The following is a 13,933-nucleotide window of genomic DNA, read 5'->3' on the forward strand; positions in this document are numbered from 1 at the left end:
AAACTAAAAAAGCAAAATCCAAAATACAGTGAGAATTAACCCAACACTTTTATACCTCTTTCATTACTTAGCTAAGGCTATTCAATCTTAACAGAACACGTAATATGAGGTCCACAGCCTGGGCCACATAGTGAGACCCCACATGAACAACAACAACAACAAAAACTTAGCCAGAACTGGTACCTGTAGTTCTGGCTACTCAGGAGGCTGAGGCAGTAAGATGCCTTGAGCCCAGGAGTTTGAGGCTGCAATGAGCCATAATCACACCACTACACTGCAGCCTGGGCACCAGAGTGAGATTCCATCTCTTACATGTTTTCACCTGATACATATAATATATGTAATGTATATAATATATGATGTATATAATGTACAAATATATATTATATACAAAGGCCCAGCTCTCACTTTTAGGAGCCCAAAGTTTATAGAATATGGGGAATCAGACTGGTTGAAATGTAAGGTTCTTTCTCCCCTGATAGAAACATCAAGCGTTCATTCCTGTTCTAAACAATTTCTTGCACCTTGTACCTTTTGTACACTTTACCATTTGGAGGTCTTTCTTTGAAGAGAAGATTGGAAAAAAGAGAAACGTGAAAATCAAGTGTCTCTGCCGGGTGTGGTGGCTCACCCCTGTAATCTCAGCACTTTAGGAGGCCGAGGCAGGGGGATCACCTGAGGTCAGGAGTTCAAGACCAGCCTGGCCAACATGGTGAAACCCCATTGGAAAGGAAAGGAAATGAAAGGGAAAATGAAAGAAGGAAAGAAAGACAGAAAGACGAAAGAAAAGAAAAAAGAAAAGAAAAGAAAAGAAAAAAAAGAAAAAAGAAAAGAAAAGAAAAGAAAGGAAGGAAGAAGGAAGAAGGGAGGAAGGGAGGAAGGGAGGGAGGGAGGTAGGGAGGGAGGGAGGGAGGGAAAGAAAATCCAGTGTCTCCAAGTCATCAACAGAATTCTGATTTTTCTCCAACATACTGTGCCACTTCAAGGAAGGTTTTAGGAAGGTTTTGTTTTTCCAGGAGACAAGTGACTTCTCTTCTCCAAGGGGTTCTTCTTAGCCTTCTCCATTGTTGTTTTATGACAATTTTGATTGTACGAATATCCAACTAGATTCAACAAAAACTGACACATTTTACACATAACACATATTTAGTTAAGTGTTTGCCCAACTCATCATCAGTTCTCTAAATAATCATAAAGTAGACAGACAGTAGTTAGTTGAAGGTGGGTACCATGTCATAATTTCTTTTTAACTTGCAGAACCAACAAAGAGCTTTGTCCTTAGTAGGCTTACAGTAATGTGTGTCAACTGTTAAACTGACTTATCAAGTATAAAACTTAATTCAATAGCTAATCAGAATCACAAAATCTAATCAAATCTAATAATCAAATCACAACACCACTCTTATCTAAGTGAGTTCAGAAGTGGGATATAAATAAAGATTTTAATTCATTAGTAAATTTATATAAAACTGTTTAAAATTTAGGGTTCCAATGCTGACCTTCAAGTATTTTACAATTATAATCACAAGTACTACCAAAGATTTTCCAGTCTTAACTAAATTTCCAACTTGTATGCAACTTTTAGCTAAGGAAAAATGGGTGATGGGGGAAACAAAAAATATAATTAAGCATCATAAGTTGCTTGATTAAAAATAAACCAATTTTAAATTTGTGAAAATATATGTCCCATAGTGTCAAGAGTCAGATGCAAGTAAGAAACATGAAACATATGCATATATATTTACATATAAGCATACAATATACTGCAGAATCACAAAACTTAAAAGATAGAAGAAAAGAGAAACCAACAGGTTTAAAACACCTACTACAGGTCAGGCTTGGGACAGAAGACTTTAGTCACCATTGAGGCTAATCTTCAAACTAACCAAAAAGCAAAATATTCTAACCCCAGTTTTATACTGAAGAAACAGGCTTGGAGATGATAAGAGATTTCTCATGGCTTTTAAGGTCACGTAGCTTTTAAGTGGTAATACCAGAAACTGAACCCCAATTTATCTGATTCTAAAACATTCAAAACCATCTCTTTCACTTTCTTGATTTGGGGGAGTACACAGTGAACCTGGGCAATGCTGGAACAACTCCATATGAATTAGAATCTATATATGTCATGGCCCATCCTTTATTGGGTTGTCACACACCTGTCACTCATGCAACTAGAGACTGTTGCCTAACGACTTTGTAAACAGAGGCCTTTTGGTTCCTAAACATGTCAAGTGAATTGAGTCCTAAGCACACATGTACTAGCCAAATATAATATGCCTTCAGTTAACCAGAATTTAGGGACCTTTATATTAATACTTTCACATGTTCTTTTGTCAGGTGCTTTTTCTGCATCTGTTAAGATGATTATATCTCCCTTAAACTGTTAATATCTGTACTGTTTTTCTGATGTTGAAACTTTCCTTGGATAAATCCCATTTGGGCTCATAATTATTCTTTTAATAAACTGCTGTGTTCAATTTGGTAATACTCTATTTAAAATTTTGACATCTAATATAAATGACATTGGTCTACAGGTTTGTTTTTTCTGCTCTTCTTGTCTGGTTTTGACACAGAGTGATGCTAATCTCCTAAAATGGAAAGGGACAGCCTTCCATCACTCTCTAAGCTCCGTAACAATTATCTTTCTCTGAAGGATCAGCAGAACTTACTTGAACAACGATCTAGCTCTGGTGCCATTTTTTAATTGAAATTTTTGTTGAGATAACTGTAGATTCACACAGAGTTGTAAGAAATAATAGAAAGATCTCTTGTGCCCCTTCCATGTTTCCCCCATTTATAAAACTACAGTAAACATCACAACAAGGATATTGATATTGATACAATGATTGATACAATATACCAATCTTATTCTGATTTTCCTAGTTTTACTTGTATTCATCCTGTATGTGTTTGTGTGTGTGTGCATCTACACAGTTCTATGGCATGTATAGATTTGTATATATACATTATCTTTATACACACATATCTTTTAAAATATAACCAAGGTCTCACTATATATAGTTTTATATCCAACTTTCTGTGTACTATATTTTCCAAGTTATAAATGCCCTTCAAATAAATCTCTAATGGCCATATATTTATAAATATAATGGCCATATATTTATATGTATAAATAATCTTTTATTTAACAATTACTCTATTATTGTACACTCAGGTTGTTTCCATTTTTTTAGCTATTATAAGTAAGGCTTCAACAAACATATTTTTAAACACTATTAACCTGGTAATGCTTTCCTTCGGACATATCTGCAGAGGTAAAATTACTGGAAAAGATGAGCTTTTCACATCTCAACAAAGATTTGTCCTGTCCCTGTAAGGAACCTTTCATCAGCCAGAAATAATAAATGGCATATTTTCTCACATCATCCCACTTTTCGGTAAAAGCTGACTACAAACATATTCCCAATATCTCAGCATAGAACTAGTCTACCCCAGACAAGAAGAAAGCTCCAGTTATGAAAAAGTAGGCTTCAGCATGCATATGCTGAGTGAGTTACCCTCTGGGCTAGAGCTCATCAGATGAGCCCATGGAATGTGTGTGCCAAGCCCTTATTCTTCAGAGAGGCAGAAAACCAGGAATTATAACAAGCATGTGACACAAAGCATGGACATTCCCTTATGCTAAAAAGCCCCTACCTATTGTGTCTCACATAATCCTAAAAACTTATCTTAGGTATTTCATTTTACAGATGAGAAAACTGAGCTCAGAAAGGCTAAGAAACTTGCCCAAGGTTACATAGTAAGTGTATCCAAACGCAGGCAACACTACCATAGTCTGCTCATTTTGATTCTTGCTTGTTGTCTGCACAGTACTCAGACCAGGCTCAAGTGCTCTAAAAGGGACCAAAAGGAAGGCACCAGTGAAAAGCCCCACTCTGGAAATGGAGATCCAGGCCAGAAAACTTATAAGGATGGTAAAACACTTTATGAGACTTATGGTTTAAAAAGCCCCCCAGATTATATTGAGTCATGTTACCTTCCATCTAAAGTGGAAGTGATTTTTACCACTCAGCTGTTCTTTATGTTACACTGGCTTGTATCAGAAATACATTTAAAAATACTAGTGATATGGTTTAACTGTGGACCCAACCATATCTCACCTTGAACTGTAATAATCCCCATGTTTCAAGGTCAGGGCCAGGTGGAAATAATTAATACATGGGAACAGTTTGAGTAGTCGGTCTCACAAGATCTGATGGTTTTATAAATGGGAGTTCCCCTGCACAAGCTCTCTTGTCTGCCCCCATGTAGGACGTGCATTTGCTTCTCCTCTGCACCTTCCACCATGATTGTGAGACCTCCCCCACCATGTGGAACTGTGAGTCTATTAAACCTCTTTCCTTTATAAATTACCCAGTCTCAGGTATGTCTTTATTAGCAGAGTGAGAGCCGATTAATACAACTAGACATTAGATCATGAAAACTCAGGACAATGTATACACTTCTAATAAACGAGTACTCAATTCAAGATAACAGGTTACCGTGAACTATTAGAAATTACTTACCTTTCTGCAATGTGAATGAACTCCATGTTTCAATAATAAAATCAGAAGTATTTGACAGGGGATTAATAATTACATATTAAGTTAATCTTAACATTTCTCCTACTACACCCTGAAGTGCAGAAAAAGTAAATATTAAAGACAGAGAGATCTCTAGTTCAACTCCATCATTTTAGAGATGGGAAAACTGAGGTCCCACAGGGATTGAGATCATTAATTACATGTGTACAAAACCTTGCTTTTGCCTTGACTTAAAATGTCATATGTTTAGTGTATTGTAATTACATTTAATAATAAATTACACAGAAATACATACTTAACTCGGCTGCATGCAGTGGCTTACATCTGTAGTCCTAGCACTTTGGGAGGCCAAAGAAGGTGGATCAGTTGAGGTCAGGAGATCAAGACCAGCCTGGCCAACATGGTGTAACCCCATCTTTACTAATACAAAACATTAGCCAGGCCTGGAGGTGCACACTGTAATCCCAGCTACTCGGGAGGCTGAGGCAGAAGAAGCATTTCAACGGCGGGAGGAGGCTGCAGTGAGCCTCAATTGTGCCACTGCACTGCAGCCTGGGTGACAGTAAGACAAGATAAGGTTAAGATAAGATAAGATAAGATAAGATGACAAGACAAGACAAGACAAGATAGAAAGAGAAAGAAAGAGAGAGAGAAAGAGAGAGAGAGAGAAAGAAAAAAAGAAAGAAAGAAAGAAAAAGGAAGGGAGGGAGGGAGGGGGAGGGGAGGGGGAGGGGAGGGGGAGGGGAAGGGAAGGGAGGGAGGGAGGGAGGACAAACTTAACTTTTCCTTTTAAAGAGCTTGAAAAAAATAATTTTCCCATAATAACTGTGTATCCTGTTTCATGTGTCTTACCATGAGACAATTCTATTAACTGCACATACTCCTTAAATAGCAGAGCAACTTGTATTTAATATACCTGTATAATCATTTTTAAAAAATACCAAAATGCTTTGTAAAGAGAATATTTACTGAGTCTGTGTGACATTTTTCCAAAATAGATTGAACGGTAGAGAAAAAAATGTGAAAACATGTCTGTAATAACATTTTTCCATTTTTCTGAGACTGTGCATTGGCTATCACACCACCAGCTGCATACTCATTGGCTTCACTCTGCTGATGTGAAATGCAAACAGAAAATCTCCAAAGACTTCAAGGCTCCCTTCTCCCACTCCTACCAATTCTTTGAGATACTCAAGAAAAACAGACATCCACAATTCTATTTCAACAGTGTCCTCTCCTATCAGAGGCAGTCACCCCTCTATCCTCGTTGCTAAAGCTAATGCTGCCCTGGAAACAGAATTAACAAAATGCAATCACGATTTTTAATAGTAAAAGAAGAAATTTCATGCTTTTCCACTCTTAAAAATATAAAAATACACCTTTTTCTGCCTTCAGTTCCCCCAAATTTACTCACTACTCCTGCCAACCCATTCTAAATGACCAACGGCATACCAACACATGATACAGACTAAATTCTAACTTGCTCCTTCTGATGTGCTGGGATCTTAGCACAGCCACAGGAAACAGGAGGAGGTGTGATTGCACACTGCTGATGTGTCGGGACATTACATCAATGACTTGTTTATTCTTGACACCAACCCTGCAATGTTGATGACACAGAGTGCAGAGGCAACAAAACTGGACAACCAGCCCAGGTCCACTGGAGGCTGGTGTATTCAGCTGACCCTGAACCATAATGCCTTCAGTGGCCAGCGTGGCAGTTCTGCAGGAGTGCCAACCAACCCCAAAATACCCTGGCCCACAGGTACCTGCCCTTCAACATGCAGCATCAACAGGTGTTTACTCAGCTCCTAACCTGAGCTCAGCACTGCACAGGCGTAAGAGGTTTGGAAATATGGTTTCTTCCCACAGCACTAATCTTGATGGGAGAGAAAATTCACCTTTTATAATGTCAGAGAAGTAAGAACATCTTACATGGCTCCCTCATTTCATTCCTTTCATTGCCCAAAAAAAGAGGCCAAGAGAGGAAGAGAAGAAAAAAATTTAGTATCTTCTGTGCCTCAAGCACCATTTAATGCTCCCTCCATTTCATCTTCACAACAGGCATATTTAAAGGCATTCTTAGGTCCAACTTACACACATACACTTTTGTAAGTGACTCAGAGCTTTAATATACTGTCCAAGTTCTGACACATTAAATGGCCAGGTACCAGCATCTGAACCCAGACTTGACTACCTCCCAAGCCCAAGCCCTTTGTACTCTAAGCCCAGCTACTGCTGAGAACCCTAGTAGTAACACAGAATAGCACATAATTAAGGGGTAATGCTGTGATCTAGACCAGCGATTCCCAAATAAGACTGATTCATTAGAATCACCTTGGTTGCTTTATAAAAATACAGATTCCCCTACACACCCACCCCCATTCAGGCTTCTGATTGTGTAAGTCTGAGAGGAGGTCTGAAATCTGTATTTTCACATACTTCCAACGATTCTGATCATCAATCTGCCTCGCTACTTACAGAAGGATTAAAAACAATAGGGCTGGATCAGCCACAAAAAGCTATTTGGAGCTTGGATTTACCTGACAGCATTTAAAAGGAGAAACACTGAAGGGGTAGCAATGTACAGGGAGCGTTCATGACAGTGATACCAATTGGCCAGGGCTGGGAGACATAACAGAAAGTGATCAAGGGGGTAACTAGAAAGGAAGGCTATTACGGAGTAGCTTATAAATCCAGCAGAGGTGCAGAGACTATACACCATGAAAACAAGGACAGTCAGAGGTGTCTAGACCATGAGCAATGTGATCAAAGTGGTGGAGGAGAAACCAAACTGCATGTAAGTATCTGGGCCAGAAATGGCGACTACAAGGGTAATGACATAGAAGCACAAGCTGGCAAGCCCCCAAGGAAGAAAAAAAGAAAGGAAAGCTCTTCATTTGAAAGGAATTTTCTCTCCCAACAAGATTAGCACTACAAGAGATCACCGGCCAGGCATGCTGGCTCACACCTGTAATCCCAGCACTCTGGGAGGCCGAGGCGGGTGGATCACCTGAGGTCAGGAGTTGGAGACTCACCTGGCCAACATGCTGAAACCCCGTCTCTACTAAAAATACAAAAATTAGCTGGTGTGGTGGCACGTGCCTGTAGTCCCAGCTACTCGGGAGACTGAGGCAGGAGAATTGCTTGAACCTGGGAGGCAGTGGTTGCAGTGAGCCAAGATCATGCCATTGTACTCCAGCCTGGGCGACAGAATGAGACTCCATCTCAAGAAAAAAAAAAAAAAAAGATTAGCGTTGTGAGAAGAAACCACGTTTTGAAACCCCTGACCCCTCTGCAATGCTGAGCTTAGGCCAGCAGCCGGGTAAACACCTGTTGATGCCGCATCTTTAAATGCAGGTTCCCATGGGCCAGGGGCTTCTGGGGCCAGTTGGCACTCCTGCAGAAGTTTCACACTGGCCACTGAAGGCATAAAAAAATGAAGGGAAAGATCACTAGAATGCAAGCTCCAAGAAGGCAGGGGTATATTTGCCTGCTTTGCTCACTGCTTTACCCTAAACACCTGGTAGGCAGGAAATAAATATTTGCAGGATGAATGCACAGCTGAATTTAGAGTCAGACTGGACATGGAAACCAACAAAGATGAATGAGTCCAGGGTTTCCTCAAGATTTAAATCCAAATGACTAGAATCAAAATGATAGTGCTGGCACAGCTGACTTAAAAAGTTAAATAAGAGTAGCTTGTTTTAGCAAAGATTCTTCTTCATTACTTCTGGCTTTTCTCTAAGGCTTTATTTTGGCTACTAGTCTATGGAAAGAATTCAGTGGTTTTGAGATTCTGCAGTGCACCTTTCTGCCTTGGGAAGAAGAAAAGCATGGGCAAAATCTTTTAGTTTAATTTTTATCAATGGAAGAAGGACAATCTAGTGAGAATCTAAACTCAGATGCCATTCCTTGGATCCCCATTGGCAGGTATGCCAACAGCGCAGTGGCTTGACTGGACTCCCTATAAATCTTAATGAAAGGACTGGTGGGGCTCTGCGTGACTGGTCAGCCTCGGGGGCCTTGCCAACCTAAGGAGACTCCAAGCCACCTCTAGCTGGCCAGTCAGGTCTCTGGGGCTTTTGGAGACTTGAAAACTAGTTCCACCTAGGGAACAAACTAGCTCACCTTTTGAAATCCTTCCCAAACTAATGATTATCCAAGGCGCCATTTGAGTGATCACATTACACAGGCCCCGGTAAGCTACCCCCCCCCTCGAAGGGTGGTTACCACCTGGGGTGAGTTGGGGGGAAATAGGGGAGGGACAGTGGGGTGTGGGGAGTCAGGGAGAGCTAGCAAGGGGAGAGATGCCAGATGTAGGTGACGGGGAGAAAGGCAGCAAATCACACTGCCACGTGTGTACCTATGCAACAATCTTGCATGTTCTTCACATGTACCCCAAAACCTAAAACACAATAAAATAAATAAATGAGAAAAAAAAAAAAAAAACTAAACTATCAGGTCCTAGAAGCAGGAGCCGAAGCGCATGCTCAAATTGCTTCTCAGACATCCATTTTCTACAAGCCTGATCATATAAGATCTTTCCTTCTTAAATGACATCTACCTACTGCTAATATCCAACTAAAAGAGAAAGAGCCTTTGTTTTTATAAAATTCCCTAGCAAAAGCAATTTGTTTCACCCATAAAACAGCCAAACTATGTTTTCTAAAGAACTGCAAACAGTTACATGATTTCAATTTTAGTTACCCTTCTAATGCAAACTTTCCAGAGTCTGCCTTTCATAATACAGGGGGAGATAATGCATGGGTCCAAATGACTTGACAGTTTCTTTTAATTTACAGACATCTAAGAATGTTTATAAAATTCCTCTAGTTCAAAACACTTCCTTTTCTTAAACATATTTCCAGTTCAAATTATGTGTTTATAGCAGTCTGCAATATATTATTTCTAAAGATAAACAGTCATGTACAAAATGGACAGAAAACCAGCAGCATATCACTACTGCCACACTCAGTCAGATTTTCCCCTTGCCTGGTGTTCCGCAGTGAAAGTCCTAACTTGCTAGTGTAAAAAGTATGAATGGATTACTAGGAACAGGCTTTCCCAGCTGTCTCCAGGATCCATAAAGGAACAGCTACCGGTTCCTTTTCATAGGCAGTTTTGAGCCTTAGTTCCTGAGAACCTCTTTTTTTTCCCTAGAGCTCAAAATAAAACTCAAGAATTCAGTAACTATAGGCAGTTTTCCTTTCTTCCCTTTAAAGAGAGGCTTTAAACCCAGATCACTACTGCTAAATCCCAGGAAACAGTTGCAGTTTCCAAATTAAAGCGCAAAGTCCTGGAAATAATATTCTATAATTGCTAATTTACTTAAAATTAAGTCTTTTGACTTCATGTATATTTTTGCTGCTGTACATGAAACAGAGACTGAAAAAGTAATTTAAATGGACTGTTAGCCATTCTGGGCCTTGAAATGGCTTCTATTGAGAAAGACTGACTCACTGCCTAACAGAGATTCTCTGCTAGTCTCCAAGTTGACATTATATAAATATCTAATTACCCTTTTTGGATGATATTCCAATTACTGAAAATAGTGTCTATCACAATGAAGCAGTTCACTCGGAAAGCATCCAGTTGTGGTTCAAACTGAGAAATATTAGAACCTCAAAGATACACAGCTCAGAGGAAAGCTGTCACCAGGGAGGACAGGTATATAGTTCCGCCAAAAAATTTCCTTAAGGAGCCCTGGCAGATTTATGCAAAAACGAAGAGGGGCAGAAAACAGAAACACTCTTTCTCCAGAATCCCAAAACACTAATATTTCCTAGCAAATCCCTGTATAAGACTCAGAGGAAAAAAAAAAAGAAAAGAAAAGAAAAGTCCTCCTTACCCATGTACAGTTTTTTAGGCAGGCTTCTTTTGAAATTTATTAGATGAAGTTGTCCCTTTGCCCTGTTTTGCAACAAGATGAGCAACAACGTTTATCTGAAATAAACAAGAGAACTGCTGCCTTTTGGTGTACAATGAGCCAAAGTTCGTCATAACTGGCTGAGAGATAACTAATACTAACGGGTTAAACCATCATTTGCCAAAAGAAAACACTGATAAGGCTCGGAGTTCTATTTTGCAACCTGAACGACCAAAATACTTATGTAGTCTGCACAGTTTCCAATTCTACATGCTTTCCAACCAGTAAGAACGTATGGAGACCTGCTAGCACACACACAGACTCCAACACCGATTAAAAATGTCCATCTGCCCCTCGATGCCAAAGAGGTTTCCCAGTCTTAAACTAGCCTCAGCACAAAAAGGGGGGGGGGGCCGGTGGGGGAACTCAAACTCATAAAACCACCTAAAGACCTTAAGATGATATAATTTGTCTTTGAAGAGACAATTCAATTAATAAGAAATTGACACGTTATTAGGTGGCAAAGGGAGAGGACATGGGGAACCAGAAAGGCCAGAAACAGCCGCACTCCCTAACTCAGACCCCAGAGGGCACTGAGGCTGCAGACGAAATGTGGGGTGCCAGGGCTTCCACCTGGCCAGACAGAGCTCCAGGCGCCCAGGTAGAGGCAGCCGGGGACGAGAGGAGGCCAAGGAGGCAGTTCCCTTTAGAGGGCACTCATTGGGCGACGTGGGGGAAACAAGCTCCAGCCCTCGAAGCGCGACCAAAAGGAGAAATCAAGTTCCCACTGCCAGGGCAGGGGAGGGGAGGCTGGGTGCCCGCAGGCGCCCCGCAGGAGTAAGACTCCTGCCGGCCTCAGAAGCGCCCCGCCAGGGCCAGAGAGGGCGAGAGTGGCGGGAGGGAAGCCTCTGTCCCTGAGCTGCCAGGCGACCGAGGCCGAGTGCCGTGTCACACGTACCCGGCCTCGCCCCGCTTGCCGCACTCCCGGGCAACTTATATTAAAATGTCCTCCCGCACCAGGCGCTCCTCGGTCCAACCTCCGCCCCTCAACGAGGAGGGGGTCGCTGCAGGACTGGGAATCCAGTGGCCGGCGTCCCACCATTTTCGGACGCATTCCGGGCAACCCCCAGTGTCCCCTTGCGGGACCGCAGACTGCGATTCCACGTAGGGTCGGTTACCTCGCCCTAGCCGCAGGGAGCATCAAACAAAAGAACTTTTGCAAACTTTTCTCTCTGGACACTCGCGGGTCTCTTAAATCTGCCCCCCTATCTCCCCCAGAACTTGCATGCAGTCAAGTAGGAAAGCTGGCGTGCGGGGATGGTGTGTGGAGGAAGGGACCCCGAAGTTTCCAGGTCATTCCTGGGTCTCCAGGAGCGCGCGGAGCGGAGCTGTTCCCTCGCGGGCCCGACCCCGACCCCGGCTCCCCGCTCCTGCCACCCTTTCCCCTCCATCCTTCCCGGACCACGCAGCAAGACCCGCCGAAGGCGGAGAAGTTGAGAGTGACTTCAGGGGCCTCTGCAGCTAGACCAAACTGCAATTCTCGTGCCCTCATTCCCGAGGACCGTGGGGCAACGCCAGCGAGCAGCGCTTTTCTGAGGAAGGGAAGAGTGGGAAAGGGTGGCCGGGCGAGCGCATTTGTCCCAGCGGATCTCCGGTGTATGGGGGTGAAAGGCTAGGGGGTTCCCCAGGTGGCGCTCCCCTATTCCCTACGGGCTCCTCTCGTAGCTTGGAGCACCCCAAACGGCGCGCGCGTCCCCCCACCCCCGGCCCACTCACCGACTCCGCCGACACGCAGGCCACCAAGCCCAAGGTGAGCAGGATCCACGCACGCCGCATATTCCCGAGGGACCGGCTGCTCCCAGCCGCCGCTCGCAATCAGAGTGAAACGAAGCCTCCTGCCCAGCGCTCCGCGCAGCCCGCGCACGAGAATCCGGAGCAGTGTAGCCGCAGCGACTGCGGCTCGGGCTCGGGGGCTCGGGCCCGGGGCTCGGGGGCGCTCGCTTCCTCCTCCTGCGCCTGCTTCTGCCGCCCGCAGCTGCGCCCCGCGAACGCGGCGCCCTCTCACTTGTTGGTTTCTGCACTCCCGACACCGAGTTGGTGCTCCGGGGAGGCTGCTCTCTGAAGCCCTTCTTGTTCTCCTGTGGTTTTGCTCCTCCGCGGACTCCTTTCCCGTGCCGAGGTTCAGTTTCTGGTTTTAAGGAATAAAATCGCTGGCTTGAAAGGGAGCTGCGGCAGAAGTTTTGGGGGCAGAGCTGCGGTGGCGCGCGATGCGCGCGGCTGGAGCTCCGGGAGTATCTGGAGAGCAGCGCGTCCGAGTGGGGCCCCTGCCGCGGCTGCGTCCCTCCTCCTCCCGCGCCGCGCCTCCCTCCTCGGGTCCTCCTCCTCCTTCCCCTCCTCCTCTTTTCCTCGGGCTCCCTCCCTCCCTCCCTCCCGAGCCTGCTTCTCCCGGCTCCCCCGGGCGACTGGGGAGAGGAGGCGGCAGTGTGACTCCCAGATAAACCCGGGAGAAATTCCTACAGGATTACATCCCGATTGGCAGCTCCGAGGACCAGTGGGCGTCGCGGCTCCACGGTCTGGCTGCGCCGGGTCTGCTCACCGGCAAACCTGGGCTTCTGCGTTTTCTCGCTCCCTTTCTTCCTTTCTCTCCCCACTTTTCCTGCCTCCTTCTCTATGCTCTTTTCTTCCTTGTTTTCTTTTCTCTTTCTCTTCACTATCCCTTTTCTAGAGAACAATTAGTGAAGAAACGAGAAACATACGTAGCTTTCTGCGTTGAGAATTCGACCAGTAGGAAGAAACTGCCTTGTGAGTTGTGGGGGGGGGGGGGGGGGGGGGGGGGGAGTGTAAGATGCCTTCAAGCAATGTGGGGTGTTCATAAATCCCCAGCTTAAGAAAACTGCATTTTAAAAGAGAAGACTAAATGTAATCGATATGTAGTGAGAGTATTTCCCACACTCCCAAATTCTCCCGCACCCCCAAAGAAAGAGACAAGGAGGAAGGATCCTGTAAACCCAAAATGCAACAGTTTGAAAGCTCCTAACTTCATTAAGGGCTTAAATACCATTTCTGCCTCACATACAGTTTATGCCCCTGAGGCTTTTTATAGGCTCCATTTCAGCAGAGAGGTGTTAACGTTTGGAAGCTACAAATAGGGTAATTTGATGAAAAGTTGGATAGAGACCCTGAATAATAACAGATTTAAGATAACTTCAAAGAAAAGAGGGATAAAGTAATTTCTAGTTTGAAGAAAATAATGAACATGTATTTTCTAAATGGAAGTAACTGACATGAAATATTTTGTTACAAAGTTATTTTTTTTTCCTTTCAATCCAATGTCTATGGCATATTACAGAACACGGCAAATGCGTATTTCCTTCTGGTTTCTTTTCTTTTTCTTACTGTCACGAATTTTACACACAACCCCTTCCAGTTTGTACCATCATTTTTCTCTCTGACTTATGGAGTAAATGAGTTATGAAGCCATTTTGCTCCTAGAATGCCCACTACAGGAGACCATAGA

General features: G+C 43.5%; 1 protein-coding gene across 1 annotated transcript in view; it reads right to left on the bottom strand.

Moving 5' to 3' along the window:
* Positions 1–12,866, bottom strand: part of SDC2 (syndecan 2) — a 114,905-nt gene extending 102,039 nt beyond the window's left edge. The window contains exon 1 of the mRNA XM_017507574.2: positions 12,193–12,866. Coding sequence (XP_017363063.1) covers positions 12,193–12,252 — 60 coding nt within the window. The 5' untranslated portion in view covers positions 12,253–12,866. The remainder of the gene's footprint in view (positions 1–12,192) is intronic.
* Between the last annotated feature and the right edge of the window lie 1,067 nt (positions 12,867–13,933).

This window comes from Cebus imitator, unplaced genomic scaffold (assembly GCF_001604975.1).
Source record: "Cebus imitator isolate Cc_AM_T3 unplaced genomic scaffold, Cebus_imitator-1.0 Scaffold379, whole genome shotgun sequence".
Lineage (NCBI taxonomy): Eukaryota > Metazoa > Chordata > Mammalia > Primates > Cebidae > Cebus > Cebus imitator.